This window comes from Protopterus annectens, chromosome 10.part0 (assembly GCF_019279795.1).
Source record: "Protopterus annectens isolate FY-2018-M chromosome 10.part0, PAN1.0, whole genome shotgun sequence".
Lineage (NCBI taxonomy): Eukaryota > Metazoa > Chordata > Ceratodontiformes > Protopteridae > Protopterus > Protopterus annectens.
Genome location: NC_056744.1, coordinates 385,828,413 through 385,853,542, shown reverse-complemented (window position 1 = coordinate 385,853,542; position 25,130 = coordinate 385,828,413). Strand labels below are relative to the sequence as shown.

The 25,130-nt window shown below is 41.4% G+C and overlaps 1 protein-coding gene across 3 annotated transcripts in view; it reads left to right on the top strand.

The window, feature by feature from the left end:
• EDEM3 (ER degradation enhancing alpha-mannosidase like protein 3) overlaps nucleotides 1–25,130 on the top strand; it is a 1,015,437-nt gene that overhangs the window by 589,493 nt on the left and 400,814 nt on the right. For all 3 annotated transcript variants that reach the window (XM_044085305.1, XM_044085306.1, XM_044085304.1), the window contains exon 13: nucleotides 10,526–10,650. In XM_044085305.1, coding sequence (XP_043941240.1) covers nucleotides 10,526–10,650 — 125 coding nt within the window. The remainder of the gene's footprint in view (nucleotides 1–10,525; nucleotides 10,651–25,130) is intronic.

Here is a 25,130-nt window from a genome sequence, read left to right as displayed (position 1 = left end):
TATATGGTCTCAACACAGCCACAGTTTGGAAACAATAATACCACTAATTCCATGTCTGTAAAAGGAATTTCTGTGGTGGGCTCAAGCATGCCAAACAAACACAGGTCTTCCATTCAGCAAGCCTCAAGCAGATCAAGTCATCACAACAGACGCCTCGGACTACGCCTGGGGGGCGCACATGACAGACAGCATTCAGGGCAAATGGACCCAAAAAGAAAAGCACCTTCACATCAATCACAAAGAAATGCTAGCAGTGATAAATGCTATTACAGCTTTCAAGGACCTTCTACAACCAGGTCAGCTATTGATAAGAACAGACAACACCACAGTTATGTGGTACATAAACAAGCAGGGAGGAACACATTCTTATCCCCTATGCAGACTGACCATGTCACTTTGGAACATGGCCATGGACTTACAAATGGAACTACAAGCACAGTACTTGCCAGGCAAGGAAAACACGCTGGCAGACAACCTAAGCAGGAATATGACAGATCCACACGAATGGAAGTTGCATCCAAAAGTTTTTACAGAAATAATCCAAGAATGGGGAAGGCCAGACATAGATTTCTTTGCCTCCCACAAAAATCATCAATTGACAACATTCTGCTCAAGGATCTTCCATCCAAAGGCCTGGAGAGTGGACGCTCTCTCTTTCAGTTGGACATCAATGACAGTTTATGCCTTCCCACCTCTTCCTCTGCTGCCTAAAGTCCTATTGAAGACCAGAGCAGACAGACCAAAGATGATCCTCATTGCTCCGGACTGGCCAAGGCAACACTGGTACCCACTCCTGAGGAGCTTGACGCATTCCCCACCATGGAACCTGCCTCTAATGCCTCTTCTTCTGACTCAGTACAGCTTCAAAACTCTTCACAGTCAGCTGAAAACACTCAATCTAGCCGCATGGAAGATTCCTTAGCATCGCAGCAGGCCCTGCTCTCCAAGGAGGTGCAGGATGTCATTTTGGAGGCCAGAAGGCCATCAACTAGAAAAGCTTACTCTGCAAAATGGAAACGTGTTGTGTTTGAATGAGAAAAGGGCCAGTGCCTGGGAAAACTGAATTTACCTCAAATACTACAATATTTGGCTGAACTGCTAAGCAGTGGACTTCGTTCGCCTCCATCAAGATCCATGCCTCAGCCATTTCTGCACAATACAACACTGATCCACCTTTATTCTCTCACCCTCTATTAAGACAGTGCCTCAGAGGGCTAAGAATTTAAGACCTCCAAGAAAACAACCAATACCTGCTTGGGATCTTAATTTCATTCTGGAAAAACTGACTTTGCCTCCTTTTGAGCCAGCTGCCTCATCAGATTTACAATATTTGTCCTGGAAAACAGCTTTCCTTCTGGCTATCACTTCAGCTCGTAGAGTTTCAGAACTACAGGCTCTTATGGCTGTCCAGCCTTTTATCATCTTCCATCAGGACAGAGTTTCATTACGTACCAACCCGTCCTTTATGCCTAAAGTGGTATCCAGGGTAGCTTTAAATCAGGCCATACATTTACCTACTTTTTACCCTAATCCTCAAAACAAAGGGGAGAGGATTACTGCATTCCTTGGCCATCCACAGACAACTGCGTTATTATTTGGACAGAACAAAGCCTTTCAGAAAATCAGAACAGCTTTTTGTGGCCTATGCGGTAGGAGCTCAAGGAAAGTCAATATCCAAACAGACAATCTCAAAATGGATAGCCCACTGCATACGCTTTTGCTATTCCTTTCATGGCAAAACTGTACCTACAGGCATTAGAACTCATTCTACCAGGGCCACAGCCACCTCTGCAGCCTTCCTCAGAGGAGTTCCTACCAAGGATATTTTAGAAGCAGCCACTTGGAGTTCTGTGCATACCTTCTCTAAGCACTACAACCTACCATTATACTCCAAATCTAGAGCAGGCTTTGCCACTGCAGTCTTGCAGGGCATTTTGGCTCCTCCTAGCTCCACCTAGTGCCTACCACCCCTTTCTTAGCTTTGGGATTCTACCCATCTGTTATGACTGCAGCTGTATGCACGATGAACATAGTACAGTTTTGTACCTACCATAAATATAGATGTTCGAGTGCTAATACAGCTGCAGTCCAGGTTTCCCTCCCTCCTTCCCCTCTAGGGGTCTTCTTTTATGGTGTATTTGCTTGCAACTACTGGTCTTTGATTATATTGCATTGCATTATTACATAATTTTATGTATTGCCTTCTTTCTGGGGGCACCTGACATCTGGGGCAAGAAAAACTGAAGAAAATGGCGTCGGCTGGTTCTTTTATACCCCTGTCGCTCTGACGTCAGGGAAGAAGCGACGACAACTGACGCCGGACCTAGACTTTGGAATTCGGCTGACCGAGGACCCGCCTGACGGCAGGAGAACCCATCTGTTATGACTGCAGCTGTATTAGCACTCGAACATCTACATTTATGGTAGGTACAAAACTGTACTTTTCCTGGGAAAGATTTACCATTTTCTTCTTGACCACAGAAACATCTACCTGTCCCACAGTATGTCCTCCTTCCAGTCACAAAAAGAAAAAGTTAAACAAATAATCTCTGCTACCACAGCATGTTAGAATTTTGCCTCAGCCACAGATGGAGACTCTGCTGTGGCCAAAGCTGGCTCCTCTGACCTCTCTTCTTTTTCCTTGGATCCCATTGATGTAACACCTGCAGCCAGTATGGATTGTGGGTTAGCCGCATCCTCAGCGACTGTTGGGGGTCCCCTCAGTGGGCAAGGTGAGCCACTTTTATCGATCTTGGGAGAAGGGACAGGGAAGGTACCCCTGTTTAGCTAGTATGTTGTGCCCATCCTTGGATAAGCTACTGCTGCCATTAATAATCCTATTTTCCTCAAATTTCCTGTCAAAAATAAATAGAAAACTAAACCTGTATCTACTCCTGCACAAATCCCTCTGGACGGGAATAGTTTATTAAGATCTGGCTCAGAGTCTGCTTCAGGCTATTGACCCTTCTTTTAAGGCAGTTTCTGGTAAAAGAAAAAGGGATTCCTCTTTTCCTGAAAAGTTTTAAGATTCTGAATCTGGATGGGAAGATTAATGAACAGATACAGGGCTTTCTCCTCCGATTTCTGTTTCAGACTCTTGAGGGGAGCATGGTATCTGAATCTCCCTGTAAAGGATTATCTTTCTCTGAGACTATTTCCAGAATGTACCAGTGTTTTTCATTGAGAGGACATGGAGGTTCTCAGTGTACCTTTTGACCTCTTAGTGTAAGAAATCCAGACATAGCCAAAATTAATTGAAGCACAAAAGCCACAAAACAGGGACAGACTTTTAAAATTGCTCTTATAAACTTAGCAAGGTGCTTGAATAACAGTTTTTGTATTAGCATACATTTCCTGAAAGAAATTGAGTCTTCATCTCAAATGACTGCTGTTATTTAGTGACTTCAGTCCTCAGAGATTTGCCAGAAAAACACAAATGCAAAATATAAAGCAAAATTCTGGACATTCTGGGAAAACCTGAGCAGTTGAGAGGTATGTTTCCGAGTCCCTCAGAAAATACTATGATTTGTTTGAAATGGAATTTTAAGAACCTTCTCCCATCCCCATGGTATCAGCATTGGAGGATGTATGTATGACTGCTTGTAATTTCACTGCTGCTCCTAAAAAGCAGGTAAGTTGTATAACATTCCTCACTCTTTCAAGTTTTTATACCTCATCCCAAAGCTGACCCAGCAGCTATAGTTTTAGTTAGTCCAGGTGCTACTAAACATTTAGTTAATTCCAACTCTTCCTTTTCTGACAAAGATGGTAAAATGATAAGTATAGATAAAAGGTGTATGCTTCTACGACTTTGATTTTCAGAATTTTTAATTTTCAGGCTCAAATGTTAAAGTTTATTCTATCTGACAGTGAAAGTCTGAGGAATGTTTTATCTACAGTTCCAGAAATTGATTTTGCATGGTTTAGGTTTGGAGACAAAGGCAGACAGGTGTGATTGCATTAGTTTGGACATGTGCTGAGGGGGGATGCTGGGTATATTGGGAAAAGGATAACAAGGATGGAGCTGCCAGGTAAGAGGAAGAGAGGAAGGCCTAAGATAAGGTTTATGGATGTGGTGAGAGAGGACATGCAGGTGGTTAGTGTGACAGAGCAAGATGCAGAGGACAGGAAGAAATGGAAACAGAGGATCTGCTGTGGCGACCCCTAATGGGAACAGCCGAAAGAGAAGAAGAAGAGGTTTCTTGCATTTTGCAAGTCACAATTCATTATGTAAGCATGTTATGATACTGTGGTTACTTCTTCCAGGGTTTGGGCACTCGTACTTTGTTGAGGAGGTTTGTATGGCTGTGTTCTCAGAACCTCAGAGAAAATGTTAAAAATGAGATTTTAAATTCTACTTTGGATAGATGGTTTTGGACCCTCTACTGCAGAAGTATCAAAAAATGTGAAGAGAAGGGTAAACTGATTTTGGGAATCTCTGAGATTTTTTAGCCCTACTTTTCCTAATTTTCCAGAAGATTCCCTACATTATCAGTTCTCTGCCTTACCCCTTGGTCTACCCAGTTTTAGCTCATTGCAGGGTATAGTATCCACGTGTTTCCAGATTTAGACAACTTGCTTATCTTTGCCAGGTCTTTTTCAAAGTGTCAGGAGTTTCTCTGTCTCTCTACGGAGAGATCTGTTGCACAAGCTGGGATTCCAAGGAACGTTCAAAAGTTTTTTTTCCTCCATCACGCAGTATTGTGTTCTTGCAGGGACTATTAGACACCTCAGTTCAAATAGGTTTTCTTCCACAGGAAAAAATAGATATATATCTAGATCTATTTCAAGGGTTTTTCTCTCAGATTTCATTCACTGAGGGGGTCTATCTCAGAATTTTGGTTCTCATAGCATCTGTAATTCTCATATTAGCCCTGGCAAGACTCCACATGAGAAAGATACAGGTGTATCTGAAGTCTGTCTGGTCCCTGCATCAACACCCATTATATTTTTCAAATATTTGTTCTGGGATTTGTTAGAAGAGAAATCACTTGGTGTAGACATCAAACATCCATAAATCCTTCTCTCCCCTTCTTCCCCACTGCTCCAAAGCAGTCAGTCACCACAAACTCTTCGGACTTTGCATGGCGAGTAGTATCAAATGAGATAAAAGTATAAGGTATACGGGACAACAAAGACAGATTCAAGCACACAGACATCAAAGAGATGCTTGATCTTAAAACAACAGCAAGTAACTGGATTTAAACAAACTGAGAACCCAAGACTGACAAGCCGCAAGTAAAGAAAAGATGAAATGCAGGATAAGTAGTAACAAAATCCACAGTTGCAAAAATGGCATAAAATCCAAACTCGTTTATTCCACTCAATTACGTTAAACACTCCAAGTGTTTTTCGTCCCAGGAAATGCCGGAACTTCTTCAGACAACAACTTCCTATCATCACAGTACTTATATACTAATTACCAAATGTGTGTAATTAATTGGATAGAAATTAAAAAATATATATGTAAAAGGTATATTGCCGTATTACTTCTTGTACAAACAAGGTTCAAAAAACATTAATGTTTGATGCTAAACAGTAAAAAGCGAGCAATAGTGAACATCGCTGGATCTGATGTTAAATAATAAACAAGGAAACATATCCGTCTTCGCTCACAAAGACGTATATTACCACATTAGTTCTCATACAGACAAGATTCAAGAACAATTTTGTTCAATGCTTAACAATAAAAAGCGAGCAGTAATAAACATCGCTAAATCTAGTATCAAATACTGAACATCTAAAACATATCTGTCTTCGCTCATAAAGGCGGAACCCACGAAAAAGTGTTGTAAGTGTAACAGGTTGCTAAAGTTTGCAGCATGCTCGAACTTCAGGAACCTGCAAATATCGTTCGATGCCATCGCTACCCTGCAACACTTAACCAAGGTCAATCAACCACAAGTTTTAACCTTAATGTGAAATATACTCGATAAAGTTGATAATAATACTGAGTACAAATGTTAATTTGTTGTTGTAAGTAAATGATATTTGGTAAGTGGTACTGTGCAGAGAGATAAACACGTTTTAACTTCTAAATACAAAAATGAACTCTAAAAACACATATAGTAAATGTAAGTTGGCTGTGGTTTTTAATGTGTTCCACACCCCCAGCTAACTACATGACTTACTACGAACTAACCCCGCAATATGTGTTGCTTGTGAGATTTAACTTGAATGTTCAATGTGTTAAATCATTATATAAGTAACAATAATTTGATAGTGTGTGTATTAATGTTTAGTTCGTGGCCTGAAACTTGCTTATTTAAAAATTAGTATTAAAATGATTTTAATATATTAAGAACATGAAACTCTACTATATGGGATCGTATTAAAAGTGGTAATAATCGTAATAATACGATCCCATATAGTATGTATTTTTCATCTTTTACAGTTTTTTAAGTTAAAGATACTTTGGCTATATGGAACGGTTTCAAAAAAAAAAACTTTTAAAAAAGGCTGGTTCAAAAGTTACTATACTAGCAATAGTTAATATTTGTGTAATTAGAAATATAATTAAAAATGTAGCTAACTAAAAATGTAATAAAATTTAACAAGTTAGCTACAATATGATTTTCATGTTCTTAATATACTAGAACATAGCATTAGTTAATATTCGTGTAATTAAAAATACAACTAAAAATGTAGCTAACTAAAAATGTAACAAAATTTAACAAGTTAGCTACAACATGAGTTTCATGTTCTTAATATATTAAAATTATTTTAATATTAATTTTTAAATAAGCAAGTTTCAGGCTACGAACTAAACATTAATACACACACTACCAAATTATTGTTACTTATACAACGATTTAACACATTGAACATTTTAGTTAAATCTTATAAGCAACACATATTGCGGGGTTAGTTCGTAGTAAGTCATGTAGTTAGCTGGGGGTGTGGAACACATTAAAAGCCACAGCAAACTTACATTTACTATATGTGTTTTTAGAGTTCATTTTTGTATTTAGAAGTTAAAACGTGTTTATCTCTCTGCACAGTACCACTTACCAAATATCATTTACTTACAACAACAAATTAACATTTGTACTCAGTATTATTATCAACTTTATCGAGTATATTTCACATTAAGGTTAAAACTTGTGGTTGATTGACCTTTGGTTAAGTGTTGCAGGGTAGCGGTTGTGGCACGTAACGATATTTGCAGGTTCCTGCGAGTTCGGAGCATGCTGCAAACTTTAGCAACCTGTTACACTTACAACACGCCTTTTTTCGTGGGTTCCGTCTTTATGAGCGGAAGACAGATATGTTTTAGATGTTCAGTATTTGATACTAGATTTAGCGATGTTTATTACTGCTCGCTTTTTATTGTTAAGCATTGAACAAAATTGTTCTTGAATCTTGTCTGTATGAGAACTAATGTGGTAATATACGTCTTTGTGAGCGGAAGACGGATATGTTTCCTTGTTTATTATTTAACATCAGATCCAGCGATGTTCACTATTGCTCGCTTTTTACTGTTTAGCATCAAACATTAATGTTTTTTGAACCTTGTTTGTACAAGAAGTAATATGGCAATATACCTTTTACATATATATTTTTTAATTTCTATCCAATTAATTACACACATTTGGTAATTAGTATATAAGTACTGTGATGATAGGAAGTTGTTGTCTGAAGAAGTTCCGGCATTTCCTGGGACGAAAAACACTTGGAGTGTTTAACGTAATTGAGTGGAATAAACGAGCTTGGATTTTATGCCATTTTTGCAACTGTGGATTTTGTTACTACTTATCCTGCATTTCATCTTTTCTTTACTTGCGGCTTGTCAGTCTTGGGTTCTCAGATGCTTGATCTTATCAACTCTCTGAATCACCTCTGGTCTCTAGAGGAACTTTTCACTTTGTTATTGACAGTAGCACAGTGATGTGGTACATCAGCAAGCAAGGGCAAACCAGGTCTTACCCCTTTATGCACTCTAGCCATGTTAGCTTGGGTTGTAGCTTTACAGCAGATTCTCACTCTACAGGCATCTTACATTCCATCTGAGCAAAACTTTGTGACAGTCAGAGGAAGGCAAAGGCAGAACATCATGAATGAAATCTAGATCAGTGGCTCTTCCAAGATTTGATTGATCTGTGGGGAAGTCCTCAAGAAAACCTTTTTGTTTTCTCTCTGAACAATCATCTGACAAGATTCAGCTCCATGATTCCATGCAAGAAAGCCTGGAAGATAGATGCCTTTTACATTCCTTGGACAGGAATGTTCATCTGTGCTTTTCCACCCTTTCCACTTATATCCAGTGTACATTTGAAGATTTAGAAGCAATCACTCAGATCTTTGTGGCGAGTCCCTCCTGGCCTAGGCAACGATGATTTTCCTTTCTTTTGGAAATGGCCGTGGGCAATTACCACAAGAAATTCCTCACAGAATGCATCTACTCACACAAGATCAGGAATGTTTCATATACCCAGACTGAGACAGATGCCTGGTGTCAAAGCCATGGCCTCAAGCTCAATGCCAAAAAATGCATTGTCATCCCTTTTGGTAAAAACTCTGTACCCATGAACTACCACATAGGCGGTAGTCTACTTAACACCGAAAGTGTGATAAGAGACCTTGGAACACAGGTGGACAGTAGTCTCTCCTTTGATAATCACATCGCCGCAGTAGTTAGGAAATCCTTCTATGTGGCACACCTCATCACAAAAGGTTTCTCATCCAGGAAAAAAGAGGTCATTCTTCCCCTCTACTCATCACTCATTAGACCCATTATAGAGTACAAGCCCTTTTTGGTATGTTCCTCACAAGACATCTACAACAACTGGAAAGGCCACAGAAATACCTCACAAAGAGGATTACTGGCCTCAAACAGATGCCCTACGCAGATCGTCTCAAAAAACTCCAGCTTTACTCTGTTGCATATCACGTACTCAGTGGCGACCTCTACCTAACATACAAAGCTATGTCAAACCCGGAGCTGTTGGACATGCTCCACTTAAAGAAATCCCAATCCCTTCGAGCTACACGCTCTAGGGACCTAAACCTTGTCACCACAATAAACGGAACATGCTGGGGGAATAGATTCCTGTCTCAGAGACTTCCCATACTCTGGAACAAACTACCTATCTATATCAAACAAAGCTCCTCATTAGCACTCTTCAAGAAAAATCTTGATGATTGGATGGGAGATAGGAAATTCACCCCAGGGATCACTTCTGTGGCTCTGCTTGACAGGGGCACAGGAAAATAATTTTCTTGGGTGGCAAAAGCCAGGGTACCATTTGGCTAGGCTTATATAGGCCCTAGGGCCAGTAGCCTAGTAACTACCTATGAACCCAGTCATCTTCAACTGACTGTCTGGATGATAGGGTCTTAATTCCCTTTAAGCACACATTTACTAAAGGTGTGCAGCAGGTAGTAATGGAGGCAAGAAAGCCTGTTACTAGAAAACCATGTATTAGCAAATGGAAAAGGCTTTTAGTTGATGCCAACAACATAAATAGTATCCATTCAGGGCTAGTGTTTCTCTGGTTTTACAATGTTTGTGTTAGTTACTATCCTTTGGCCTTTTTTACTCCTTCATCAAGGTTCATTTATCAGCCATATCAGCATATCTGTCCATGGAGCCTCCTCTTTCATTGCATTCTGATGTCAAAATGTTTTTGAAAGGGGTTTTGAAAAGAGGCCTGTAGGAAAACTGATGGCCCTCCTTGGGATCTTAATTTTGTGTTAGAGAAGCTAACAGTTGCACCATTTGAACCAGCTGATCAGAATGACTTATGTTTTTTTAACTTGGAAAACTGTTTTGCAGATTGCTCTGTTATCTGCAAGAAGCAAACCATGCCCAAGTTTTTACAATTTTTTTCTTTCCAGTCAAACATTCTTTGCAAAATAGGCACTGCCTCCTCCTCCTCCATAGCACCACTCAAGACTAGCATTCCCAAAGGTACTCTTCCCTTTCCTCTGTTCTCCCCTTTATCAGCAAGCTACCATATGGCAATACCCAAGTTCCAGTAGTACTATATACAGATGATACTGTCATCTACTCATCACGTTACTCGTGCCAGACTGTCCTGTCATTTGTGGGGTACATGGCATTTTTTGTGTCCTCTGTCCTTGTCAGAGGTTCTTATGGGACTTCAGGTAAAGAAGGAGCTTTTTGTGCTAACACTTTTTTTCATATTAGATGGTTGTCTCCTACTGAGAACTGAGAAATTTGTCATTGGACAAACCTGGTGGCTGGGTGATCTCCTCCCTGTGTTACTTTCAAAGGTCTTGTATGAAAGTAGATAACCTGCACTGACGACCCTTACTTTGCTGGCTTCTCAGTTACTGACAGAAGTGGCTAAATGCTTATTTAACACAGTAGTTTAGGACAGTCTTTAGCCTTTTTACTACTTAAGTATATTGTTGTATGTACTGATCCTTAGCACTACTGTATAGGTTGGTCTGTCCTCTTGCGCCTGATAGAACTACATGGAGATACTTTCAGCAAGCCATGTAGAAAACAGCAGAAATTGAAAACTGTGAATTTTCATATATGGTTCTCTGTTGTGTTTAGGCTACAGGGGATCCGTACTATTTGGAAGCAGCTAAATCAATCATTGAAAATTTGAATAGGTATGCCCGGGTACCATGTGGTTTTGCTGCCATGAAGGATGTCCGAACTGGAAGCCACGAAGACAGGTCAGTGGCAGCGTATTGTATTATCCTGTGTTGAGCTATTTAAGATTACTGCAAAAGTGCTGCATGTGTTATGATTATTTAAAGTTTAGAATGTGTTCCATCAGATCTCGTTATTCACTGCATGTTGTATTTTTATGTCCCCCTTTTCTTTGTACTATAAAATTATGTATTCCCCACTTCACTACTGTAAGAGTATCTTAGCCATTAGTCCCATAGTCTTTCCCAGGACTCACAACACTTGGTTCTTTGATTCATTTCTTACCAAGCATATGTTTTGTAGAGTTTATATGTCTTTCTTTTGTCCACATGGGTGTTTGCCAGGGTTTCCAGTTTCCTTCTGCATATAGTGGGTCTGACAATATTTAAACTTTTTTTCCTCCAAGTTGTCCATAAAGCTGTTTGATAGAGTGCACATCCTGTGATAATAGAGGATTGATTCCCCACCTTGTGCATACATTGCTAATTGGAATAGCCCCCCCCCAATTATAATAGTGAATGAAATTGAAATGTATACGTTTATTTTTCATTGTGTTCTTTTCTTAAATCATAATAAAATTTTTATGTCACACTTTAAAATGTTTTTATTTTAAAAACAAGTTTCCTTTCCAGTTGCTAAGTGCAAAAAAAAGAGCAAGGCTAGCTGTTTTCCTCCTTTTAGGCGATAAGTAAGAATGTTCTGTGTTTCCTGTGACCTGGAACTGATTAGTAATTCTGGAGGGGTGGCCTATGGGAGGAAGGATCAAATGGCTTCACTCTGGCTTCCCCAGTTGGAGGAAGGGTGTGCCTTTTTGCTGTAGTTGTACTTCCTGTAGTGGAAACTGGAAGGTTGTATCATGACTTTGTGCAAGCTGATTAGTTTCAGTAATGGTGGGAGTGGTAACTGGAAGAGGTGCTTGTTGGTGTAATTTGGCTTTTTACCCCTCCTTGCATAATTAAAAAAAATAAAAATCCCCTTCCCAGCCTGAGTTATGATGTCCCCACCCTCATTTCTTTGAAAGTCTGTTAGAGAATGGACTGTACATCAGCAGTGAAGGCGGGGATAAAAAAAAAAAAAAAAGGAGGGGGGGGGGGGTAGGGTGACCTAACCAGAAGAATCCCCAGTAGAAATCGGTCAAACAGGTAGAGTCCAAAGCTCATAGTGGGGGTGACTTAACTTCGGTGGTCTTCGCTCATCCTCCTGTGAGCATATTGCACACTGACTTGTGATGCACCAATGTGTAAGAAACACTAAAGGGGAGTGGAGGGCATAAGCATTTGGTTCCCCTCACTGTATTTCTGCCTTTCTTCGGACGTGTGTGTGTGTGTGTGTATATATATATATATATATATATATATATATATATATATATATATATAGGTTCATAGGTTCATACTAGGCTATCTGCCCGAGGCATTTATAAGCGGAGAAACTATGCCCATTATTTTGCTGTGCCTCTGTCGAGCAGTGACACTGAGGTAACCCCTGGGGTGTATCTGCGATCTCCCATCCATTGGTCAAGATTCCTCTTGAACAAGGCCAGCGAGGTGCTCTGCCTCACATAAACTGGGATTTTGTTCCACAGCATAGGGAGTCTTTGGGTGATGAATCTATCCCTCCAGCACGTCCTATTAATAACCGTGTTGAGGTTTAAGTCTCCCGCCCTTATATATATATAATATATATATATATATATATATACACACACACATACAAACACACACTATATTTATAGGAAAACTGGATATACAATAGGGTATAAGAAGGACAGCTGTTGGAGGTGACTGGGGTCAGAGTGCAAAAAATTGATAAAATGTTTTGATAGGTATAAAAGGCCTAATACACCCTTTCTAAAAAGAACACTGAATCCTTTCCAGGTCCCTAAAGTTCTGTATCTTGTTAATAAATTATTTTAGGGCTCAGGTTACCTAATTATGATGTTGTTTTCCCATATATAGATCCCTAGTTTCTGTTTCTTCATTCCCTAATATCTTGGAGATGTGTCATTCTTCTTTTACTATTTTTTTTATCACTCCACTTTCCACTGCATACCTTCATCTTGTCCACTGCACCTTGAGTTTTCAGTCTTACAGTCATCGGTCCCCTGTCTGTGGTGAGAAAATTGTTGCTAGCAACTAAGCACTACTCCACCCATTGTCCTGCTCTTGTAGAATCTAAACTGGCAAATTCAGGTGTTGCTGCTCTGGACAGATCATTTTCTTGTGCTTAAAAATATTTTGTTGTAATCTGGCACTGCCCATTGCAAAGTGAAGGTTTTTTTTTTGTTATTCTTCTTGAGGCTGATCCAGCAGTCTGACTTAAAGTTGCATCCCTTTCCTGAAACGCTTGATTGGCTTGTGCTTCATCAGCTTCAGAATTTGCTTTTCCTTATCTAATTGTCTACTTTTCATCTGGATCTTTTGTTACTTAACCATACAAACTAAGCATGCATGAATAGTTCATTTCTGCTCTGGTAAGAAGAGATCCATCTTCTGTAACCATAAGGCCTGCAGATTGTAGAACCATTGGGCAGGTGAAACATTCCCAGGCTACCGATCATCACCGAATAAAGCTCCTTGGTACCAGCCATCTCCAGGTTTTTGTTGCTGTGCAGTTTTCGAATGATGGAAATGGCCTTGGTTTGCCTTTCTAGTTTTGTGGTATGTTTTTTTGCTTTTCCATGAGTAAACTCTTTGTGGGTTATATAGTGGACCTCTCTTTACCTCTAACTGAGTTTTAACTGGATTTATTTCTTATTTTAGAAAATTTCAGTATCTCTGGATTATGGTCTTAGGCCTAATTATTTTCTGCCTTAACTGCAGGATCCTATTCATTCAGTCCATCCGATCTGAATTATGAGTCCTCAGCTGACTACTGGACCTGACTTGGCAAAACTAGTGCTCCAACCCTTTTTAAGAATTATTTGTTTCCATCATGATGTAGTGCAGAGTGTTACCTCATATCTTATTTGTTGCTATTGTAATCATATTCGTATACCAGCCTGGCTTCTCCTCATTTCTTTCATCTCCAAATTGCAAAAAAAGCCTTTAAAAAACTTGTTTCTTACTTCTTTATTGCTTACATTTTTTTGCCAACTATTTCTTACATTTAGCCCCTTTTTCTCTTCAGCTGTCTTCAGCATCAGGCATTTTTTCACTGTTACCATTCTTGAAAAAAAAGTGGTGGTATAGTAAATGTTTATCTTTTCATCCTTTTTAAAATTATTTTTATGGATATTTCTGTTGTGGTATAATTATTTCTAGCTTTATCAGTGTCACTAATTTCCTTAATACTGTTGATATTGAGTATGCAGTGGAAATTGGTTATCCAACATGGGTAAAGATAAAGAAAAAAAGTTTTTGAAAGTGTCAAAAATGTGGACACAGAATCCCACCCATTAGCTTGTGTGTAGTGTGCTTTGGAGTGAACCATTTGTCACAGGATTGATCTGTATGTAAAGCCTTCTGGCCCAGTGTATTGTCAGATGGCAGGACCAAGCTTATAGTTAAGGGCCTTTTGCCCCCAAATCCATAATCTGCTAAAGTTAAAAAGCCTTCTGAAAAGCATAGTTATAAGGAATCGGAACCCAGGAAGATGCATATATAGGAATCAGAGCAGTCTTCATCACTAGAATTTCCAAGGTCAGAAATGGGTTTGGTGCTGAAACAGATGCACTCATCCATCAGTCTAATATTTTTTTAGGATAATTGTGATTCAGGAGAAGTCACCTAAGGTGCTTCTGAGCAGAATGTCTTCTGAGAAGGAACTGTCCAAGATCGCTTTTCAGCTGCTTTCCACTTCACCATTTAGGTCTAATTTTGAAGCTGATTTGAATCACTTGATGAGCACATTCCTGAAAACGCAGCTTGAGATAGTAGTCCATTGATCCCCTTTGGTTCTATGTGTGGATGATTGTGGCCCTACATTTTCTAGCTCCTTCCCAGGTGTGGATTCTGGGACCAGTGGTCTTGGACACAATCCTGGACATGAGGTCAGTTCCCTTGGTGCTAATCACAGGACCTGGCTTCGCATTCGAGTTTCCTGATCCAGCACAATCTACTCTGAGAATGATGGAGCCAAGACCATCTCATGACCATCGACTCATCGCTGTGTCATTGGCACGTTCATTGCACAGCACTGCAAATGGTGTTGGAGACATCGGCTTTTGAGTCCTCCACTTTGATCCCCTGCTTGAAACCATCTACAGTCTCTCTGCTTTGGGGATGCCATCTATGGCATCTCACATTTCTCCTGTGGGAAAAACAGACCCAGTCACAGAAGTGGCATCATCTAATCCAGCAGAGGGTTGGCACAGCATTCCAGGTTATAGGAAGGATAATTTCATATCCTTGGAGTTGGCACACAGATCTTCATTGGATCAATTCCCCCCATGATTCCCCCTGTTTCTTGCCACAGTCCCATGGAATTGGGCATGTTCAAGTCAGGCTTCAAAGCTATTGCTGACACCAAGAGGAGTTCTCTGTGGAGTCTGGACATATCCCTTCAGTGCTCTAAGAAAGAGGACATGTAAAAGGAAACACATAGACTTCCCATTACAGTGGGTCACATTTACACAGACTCAGATGACAGAGAAAGTTCCTCTAATCACCTTCTAAAGACACGACCTTTGGAAGGATCCTAGAACTTGTACAGCAGAGAGGATCTTTGCCCAGTGCCCCCCTCTCTTATGATGATGAGGTTCTTTTGGAGGCCCTACACCTTGTATCTGTTGGGTTATCCTTCTAGCAGATAAGTTAATCCATCTGGCCATTAGGAGGTCATGGCAAGAACCCCCAATAGCCATTAGGAGGTCATGGCAAGAACCCCCAATACATAAGCTTGGATGCCAGACAAAATTCCCAAGCCCCCCAGGACAGACACCATTGGGCCAATAGTGGACTTCATCATCATGGTAGAGGCAACCAAAAAAGAGCTGACCAATAAAGCTCCCAGTAAGACGTCCAGGGTTATGGATATACTAGGGATGTGAGATCATGCTTCAGGCATCTTCTCATTCAGGGCCTTGAACTACACCACTCACATGAATTAGTGTCAGAGCGATCTGGCACAACAGCCACTATGAGAAGGTCCTCAACATCTGGCTCAAGGAAGTAGTTAGAAATGTCCCTGAACATGATAATTAACCTCTCAAACCTCTACATGTAGCTCATGCACAATGCAGCTGACTGAGCAGCTAGGACAGCTTCACGAGATACGAGCTCCAGCAGCTACTTTTACAATGCAGGGAGAATAAAGTACATTGGTAAAAAGATCTTGACTCAAGGATCCAAAAAAAACTGTTGTTACAGCTAATAGAGAAAAAGGTCTAGCAAAGTAAATGAATATCTGTTACAAACATCTAAAGCTAAGAGGCTCCTCAGATCAAGGTCTAAAGAGGGGAACAAACAGCTGTTTTAACAGCTCAAGCCTATGATAAGGCTTTTAAGCTGTTACAGCATCTTAAGAAAGTAATAACTCTAAAACTACCCCAACCTCCACATGTCACTGTATTCTAACTAGGGAGAGTCTGTCCACCATTTTATGAATGTGCACCATCAGATGGGGTGGTTAACTGAGGCAACAAATGCTGCCTTCAAAGATAATTAATTCATGTCCTTTCCCAAGAAGAAGCTGAGGTCTGAAAATGTCTAAAAATGCATTAACAGTTGGTTGTCCGAGTGTATTCAAATCTGGCATAGTAAATAAAACAAACCTCTTGTTCCAGTACTGAAAGCATATTAAACTAGAGTAGTTGCTATTTCCATATTTTTTTAGAACTGCAACTTTAGATGATCATGTGCTGCAGCTACATGCAGCACTTGCAACACCTTTGTACGGCACAAGAAGACAGATGTCATGTCCATGTCCTTGACTTTCAGTGATGCCAATGTAATTATAGATATGCTCCCAGAAAGAGGATTGTTCATGAGAATTCTGGGATTCTCCTGCTGTTAGGGGATAGACTTTATTTACTTAACATAGAGCTTGAAGAGCAGGTCTATCCTCCATAACATACTCAACCATCTTCCCTGCTTCTGGCATACTTGGTCTTGAGTCTGTCTTTCTTTCATTTTTAGAAGCGTCCATGTATCTTACCTCTGGACTTATTTATGAACTGTGAAGGTGACTGTAGTCTCAGGAACTCTAGTTCATAAACAAATCTGCATGCATGTGGACTCAGCCAGGCAGGTTGATCTGGGACACCAACATCTTGGTCTGAGTGTGTGAAATCTGCTGATAATGAATTCACATTGATGATTTCTTTTGAGACCTAAAAGTGTCCCCAAAATGTTTCTAAAAAATTTACCTGTGGTAAAAATGATTCAGAAATGCTAGCGGTCATGTGCTGGTGTACTATGTCCCTGTTCGTAACCTGCCATATTTTTGATTGCAAAAATATTAACTGTATTGCAATAAGTAATGTTTACATGTGCTATCTGACCTTCTCAGTGGATCCGTGGAACCTCTGTAAATGTAATCAAGTAAAGGCTTTTTTTAGTTGTATTCCATTAGGTACCCACCATCCAGTTAACACAAGTTTAAGCATGGTGGTGGTGGCATCTACCATCATGCAAGTCCGTGATTGACAGCCCATATGCATTATATTCATTGATGTGTGCCTTCCATTTGCCTCCCTGTCACATGAACATGCAGTCCTCATCTCAATGAAAATTGACAAGGTTATAAAAGTTAATAAAATGCCTGATAGTCATCAGTTCGAATATAGTTAATTCACGTTTCAAAGTATATATGGGAGGGGGTACTGCCTCCCAACCTCCTGCTAAATAAAAATCTATTATTTGTGTATGTTTTAGCAACATAAATAATGTGTATGCATTTCGTTGTTTTTTTATCACTTAAAAGATATAAAAGTGTACATAAAATGAGGGCTGCCACCCTCCCTTTACCCCCACCCCCGAAAACAGAATATTTGTATTTCACTTCTGTAATGCAGTATCATATATTTTTTCATTGTAATAACATTACTGATGCAATACAATGCATGGCAGATACTACTTCCCTTAATGTCATGTTAGAAGAAAACCATTGATCTGATGTTGTGAATTTTGATTAATTCCTCAGCAATTAGGTTTGGATCAGATCCTCTTATGGTTTTTACAGCTTATGGCCACTAGAAATCTCGAGCTCCTCCCTTACCCATAATGCTCTATCCTCTAACATATTTCAGATCTCATTTGCCACTTTCACGTATGGATGTCATCACTGTGAGCTCTCGAGCATTATTAAAAGTTTTTTTTAGGTAAGTGATAATATTTAATTACCTTTCATTGCCTTATTAGTCTTTTTTTTTCCTTCTGACATACTACTATATCTTGTATCCTCCCTACCTACACTATTTAGTGTATTTCTTATTTACCATTGTTGGTATTTTTCTTCTCTCCCCTTCCCTTTCAAGTACCGTTTTTGGTATTACTTTCAGTAGTAACATAATTAATGTGTATGTATTTCTTTGTTTTTTATCACTTAAAAAATATAATGCTGTACATCAAAACGGGGCTGCCAAAATGGCAGAGAAGCCTTCTGGATTTAAAAAGGGTAAGAAATGTGGGCACTAACTCCCCTTATAGCTTGGTGTATTTATTATTTGGGCCCTGATCACATCAAAGTGGACTGTGAAATATGCAAATCGTTCAACCTTAGGGTGGTCATTGATCATAAAAACAAACTGATTCTGAGGGGTCTTCTTCCTTAGACATTTTCAGAGGCACTATCTGGAGCTCAGCTCTCAAGATCTGCAAAATGGAGCACAGAAAGAGGCCATCGGATCTGTCTGGATCTACTACCCCTTCCTTGGATCCGATGTTGGAACTGGATCAGAAGAAGTCTGATCTGTAGCCTAGAAAGTCTGATCAGTCGGCATCAGATATTCAATGTACACTCGGATCCAGTGGTGTCAGATCTGAAGCCTTTACCCAAGTGTGAGGTATGCATCTTGCTTGGATCGGGTGCCCTTCAGAGTTCCCTCACCATTTTTGGAGAGACACCGGTATTCCAGGTCCTCCTCTGTAGCCTCATCCTCTTGTTCTTCCAAAAGCCTGGCAGAATGATGAGGAAGTTTCTCTTGGCACAGGGAGTTCTTCTGGCTGATATCAGGCAGGAAACCCTTGCCAGTACTACACCACCTATCTTGGCTCCTTCTCTGATCCGATCTGTGGTTTTGGAGCCCTTAGATCTGAGTTTTTTGGGACTGTCTGTGTTGGATCCAAAAATCATTGCATCTTCGGTTCTGATGCATTCTTTGAGTGCACCAGCTACAAGCGTGTCTGAGCCAGATGACTCATGGAGCTGAAGCACCCCCTGTCGGATCCAAGGCATTAGAGTCAACTCTGAAGTTGTCTGCATCTCTGCCCCTCAGAGCCTCGGCATTGAACAGCTCAGCTCTGATCTCTGCCTCGGGTGGACTGCCCTTGGGTCAGGGTGAGCTGATTATCTGGAAACATGGCTTCTTGGTTCTGTCAGCTTCCTTCTCTCCAGGGAATTCTGCCTTTGAGATAAGGGAGAAAGTGTTTTCTGCTTCTGCAGGACCCTGGAGGACAGACAGCTCCTCCCTCTTTGGATCTCCCCACTGGATCCCTTATGTCTTAGTGCATTGAGCCTCATTACTCTACTCCACAATGACAGCCAACCCAAAGTCTTGCAAGCTACTCAGCAGGGTATTCTTATTTCTTCTGATACTTCTCCAGAACATCCCACTGAAGAAGTCCCTAGGAAGAGAAAATGCAAGAGGAGGCACTTAGACTCTCCTCAAGACTTGGTCACCAAAGATATCAATTTTGTTGAGGGGCTCCCCAAGATCATCACCTGATGACATCTCCTTTGGAGGCATCCTGGAAATCCTCAAGCAAAGGGGCGGTTGGTCTACTGATGACCCTTCCCAAGAGGAATTGGTATTCCTGGAAGCCTTTGGGTCTGGCCCATCTACCTCCTGGGTGACTCCACCTGCCAATGAGCTCATTGATTTGATCTCTAGGCAGGAGTGGAAGGAACCAGACACTGTTGAGTTGATCCCCAAAAGATCAGATAGGATTTTGTCACCACCAACTCTGTTATTGTCCACGTTGGAGTGAATGACTTGAGACGTACCTCCCTGGACTACATGAAAAGAGACCTGGAAGAGCTCTCGGATCATGTGGCCCAGGCAGGTATGACCCTAGCCCTGAGTAGCATCCTGCCTTTTCCCAGAATGATACCACAATATAAGGACAAAATGATTGACTTCAACAATTGGCTAAGCTTCTGGTTTCATTCAAAGGGGATCCAGTATCTATCTGCCTGGGACGACATGATCGACAGACCACGACGCTTTGCCAGAGATGGTCTGCATCTGTCGCCCCTGGGATTCAGGTTACTGGCTAAGGCTCTTGCCACATCTGTAGTGCCTTTTTTAGGCAAAGTTCAAAGGACAAAACCACCACCGTAACAGGTACAAGCATGCAAAATCTGAAAGTAATGCTACTTAATGCTAGAAGTCTAAACCTCAAAATACACTCTCTCGAGGCACTACTAAAAATGGAGAACATCGATATCTGTGCAGTAACTGAGACCTGGTTCAAGGCTCCAGAGAGCACCCCTGCAATACCAGGCTACAACTCTTACCACACTTTTCGGCTACCAAACCAGGATCGAAACACTAAAGGTGGAGGAGTGTCCATATTCACCAACGATATTCACACCACCAGGTTAGTTGCCCAACACAATGCATCTGAAATTCTCCAGGTGCAACTAACACTAGGTAAGAATGCAATCCAAATTGTAGCTTGCTACAGATCCTCCACTTTGCCCCAAGATTCTCACTGCACCTTTCTAAACATACTGGAAAATATTAATATTCAGCCAAACACCCTAATACTGGGTGATTTCAACTACCCTGCCATTAACTGGGAAAACTACTCGTGCACCAACACCTTTGCCCAACGGTTCTTGGAATTCATAAATTCCAATGCCCTGGATCAACTAATCCATAGTCCCACCAGGGGCTCCTTTATCCTAGACCTGGTCATTACCAACATGGGAAATCGATGCTCCACACCTATGGTCAGCCCCTCGTTGGTCAGGTCAGACCATAAGCTAATCACCCTTAACATCCACATCCCACCCCCACTCCCCAGTAAGGAAACCTCCTTAAAAAACATCTCCAAGGCCAACTTCATGCTACTCAAGTCAGAAGTGACAAACTTCATGACACCCATGCAAACGGGAACCGAAAGTTCGACTGCTGAGTCCTACACTAAGGCACTGTATGAGCACATCCACTCATGCATGAATCGTGCTCTCCCAAACAGAACCAAGATGCTCTTCTCCAAAAAAAGGAAGCCAATGTGGTGGTCCCCTGCCGTAAACAAACTTTACAACAAAAGGAAAAAACTGTTGCAGAAAAGAGGAAAATCCCAGGATGCAAAAAACTACCTTACCAGCCTCAGTAAGAAGCTGAAATCCCTCATATAATCCTTAAAAGCTAGTTACGAAAATAAAATTGCCAAAGATTCCAATCTATAACTATGTCAAGAATCTAAATGGCAATGCTGAGATCTGCTCTGAGCTACAACAGAATGGCATTAAATATACTGATCCCAAGGATATTGCCAATATCCTGGCAGATCGATTCGGTGCCAACTTCTCCCCCCTCTCACCCCCTAAATGGCCCATCTCAATACTGGAAGATTGCCAAATTCCGGTAATAACGGCCACACAGGTAAAAAATGCACTCTCCAAAGTTAAGAATACAGCATCCATGGGACCAGATGATATCCCAGGCTGTGTACTACATGAACTACAAAATGAACTGGCAATTCACCTAAGTGTCATGTTTAATCATACCCTCACCTCTGGCTTTGTGCCCACTGAGTGGTGCACAACTACAGTTATCCCACTCCACAAGGGGGGATCCACCTTGGATCCCGGGAAGTACTGCCCCATCAGTCTGACGAGCCTGATCTGCAAGGCCATAGAACGTATTATCATGGAACTTATAAACAAAGACATTGGCAACCTTAAAACACTGGACCCCACCCAGTTTGGGTTCGTGAAGGGCCGATCTTGTCTCCTGAACCTTACTGACTTCTTTGAATCAGTCTCCAGAGCCATGGATGAGGGTAAGGCAGTCCACACAGCCTATCTGGACCTCGCCAAAGCCTTTGACACTATCCCCCACTCTGGAATCATAGATAAACTTACTAAGCTGGGCATTAATCCCTACGTCACTTGATGGGTTGCCAGTTGGCTTACTGACAGAACCCACACTGTAAAAGTAGCTGACTCCAAATCCAGCTCCAGACAGGTGACAAGTCGAGTACCTCAGGGTTCAGTCCTGGGACCTCTCTTGTTCGGCTTCTACTTCTCTGAAGTACAGGCCAACACTAAGGGACTCTGACTAACAAAGTTTACAGGTGACTGCAAACTGGGAGCCATTATTGAATCCCCAAATGATGTGGATACTCTACAAAAGGGCTTTACAGAAACAGATGCTTGGTGCCAGAGCCATGGGCTCAAGCTCAATGCCACGAAATGTATAGTTATCCCCTTTGGGAAAAACATTTACCCATGAATTATCACATAAGTGGCAGTACACTAAACATCGAAAGTGTGATAAGAGACTTAGGGACACAGGTGGACAGTGGTCTCACCTTGAATAACCACATTGCCACAACAGTCAGGAAATCCTTCTATGTGGCACACCTCATCACTAAGGGCTTTTCATCCAGAAAAAAGGAGGTCATTGTCCCACTGTACTCATCCCTCATTAGACCCATTATAGAATACAATGCCCCATTTGGTATGTACCTCTCAAGACATCTGCAACAACTGGAAAGGCTGCAGAAATACCTCACTAAAAGAATTACAGGCCTAAAGCAGATGCCCTATGCTTGACCGCCTTAAAAAACTCCAGCTATACTCTGTCACATATCGTCTACTCAAAGGCGATCTCTGCTTAACATACAAAACCATGTCAAACCCAGAGCTGTTGGACATGCTACACTTAAAGAAATCCCAATCCCTCAGAGCCACACGCTCCAGGGATCTAAATCTTGTCATCACAATAAACAAAACATGCTAGAGGGGTAGGTTCCTGACCCAAAGACTCCCCAGACTCTGGAATAGACTGCCCCTACATGTCAAGCAGAGCGCCTCTTTGGCCCTCTTCAAAAGGAACCTTGATGATTGGATGGGAGAAAGGGAATTCACCCCGGGGATCATGTCAGTCGCCCTGCTAGACGGGGGTCCAGGGAAGTAAATAGTGTGGGACGAAATAGCCAGAGAATTGTTATGGCTAGGCTTGTGTAGGCCTTAGGGTCGATAGCCTAGTACCAACCTATGAACCAAAAGAAAGAGAGTTTTGAAACAATGGGGTACCAGTAGATGCCATGGTCATGGCAGCGGCCACAAAGAAAGAATCTGTGGAACAGGGTTCTTCTGTCCATCTCCCTAACAGGGAGTAAATGGTGTTGGACAGATTTGGGAAGTGTGTATATGCTTCAACAACCTCAAGTCACTGAATTATCTGGCACACTTCACTAGATTCCAGAAGGATTTGATTAAAGAACTGTCTAAATTCCTCGCTGGGACCAGTAGTTCTGAGGTTCAGACCTCTGTTGCTTCACAGTTGGCTACCCTACAGTTGATCACTAATTTGTTTGTGAGGCTCATTTCACATGCAACTGAAGGTACTTCAAGGAGAGTGGGTTCAGGCATTTCTCCTAGGAAGCATGCCTGGATACACCTATGTGATTTTCCAGAGCCTTTCAAGTCCACTTTTGTTAATGTACATTTTGACAGAAGCTCTTTGTTTGGCCCTAAGGTAAAGAACATACACTCCAGGTCAGTTCAAGATGATAAGTTCCCTCTCTGCAGTGGGCTTATGTTTTTCGACCCCTCAAAGAACCTTTTCTGTGAATCAATGAGGGCATCGAAAAATGTGGTTCAAAAATTTCCAGGGTCCTTTCCAAGATCCACATGGAGATAGTTCCCCCAGGGGCAAGTGGAATTTAAACAGAAGATGCTGCCCACATGGCAGAGGAGGCCCGCAGGACCAGGGGATGAGAGATTCTTTTTCTGACAGATCCTATCAGTCCTCCTGAAAGGAGACTTGATTGTCCACCTGTGGAGGCAGTTAGGGTCATTTATCCCTGCACCAGAGTCTGGCTAGACATTACAAAAGATTCATGGGTGCAGAAGATTATTTCCAGAGGTTATATAATACCATTTTTCCACCCAGTCAGAGGAAAACAGCAGCTCTAGAAGTAGGAAAGCTGCTAGAAAAAAAGTCATCCAAGAGGTCCCCGCAGACCAGATAGGATCTGGAACTTACTCAAGATACTAGATGTGCTCCATAGACCTTCAGGATGAGTACTATCACATAAAAATGAACAGATTATCCAGAAGGTATCTACGCTTCCGGCTGGGAGCCAGTCATTATCAGTTCTGAGCACTGCACTTTGGCTTCACCACAGCTCCCAGGGTGTTCACCAAATGCATGGCCACAGAAGCAGCTTACTTGAGACTGCAGGGATTCTGGATGCTTCCATACTTGGATGACTGGCTCATCTGTTCATAGGTGTTTACTAGATTAATGAACACAAGGGCCTTTTTAAGCCTAGCCATGCTTCCCAAATATCTGACAAGTTTTGATACCCTTGATAAGTGTAAGCAGGGGCCTGAGAGATGAACCGTTTACAGGTTACCTGTTTGCATCAGAGACACAGGTGCCAAACCAGAGATGAATTTCTGGTTTCCCATCCAATTGTCCAAGTTGCAGTTGAATTGGATTAGGGAGAAGCTCTACTTCACATGGATGGGAAGCCTGTTCTATAGGCAGGGTAGTCTCTGGGATACATACCTATCTCTCCAGCAGGTCCTATTTGTATCAGAACTGCTCCGACCAGGCTTCTACTGATAAGAATTTGAGATTATGTATTCTATACTTGCTCTTTTCTGGGAATTATCATCAACCTCAACAAAGCTCATTTAGAACCTACTCAGATGTTAGAGTTCATAGGAGCCTTATTCAATACAGTATCAGTGACAGCCTCTCTTCTTTTTCCAAGGATACAGACTATCTGATTTCAAGTCAAAAAGATAATTCAAAGTTCTTCTTTTTTGGCCCGATTGATTCTGCAAGCCTTGGGATCTGTGGCGATAGTCCTACTTCCCCTAGCAAGATACTGTATGAGAATTCTTCAGTGGACATTATCGACTCAGTGCTCCATTCTACAGCAGCCTGTGTTCTCCCAGATGAAAATTACTCAGGTATGCAAAACAAAAATACCACTGGTCATGGCTCCATTCAGGTCAGGTTCTAGAAGGCCCGTCCCTTCATTCTTCTTCAGCCCAAGGCCATAGTGACCACAGACGCTTCCCAAATTGGTTGGGGAGTTCACTTCTTGAGAAAGACAGTACAAGGCACATGGTTCCCCAGAGAGGCCAACATGCATATCAATATCCTGGAAATGGGAGCAGTGATCCTAGCATTGCAGGCTTTCCAAGA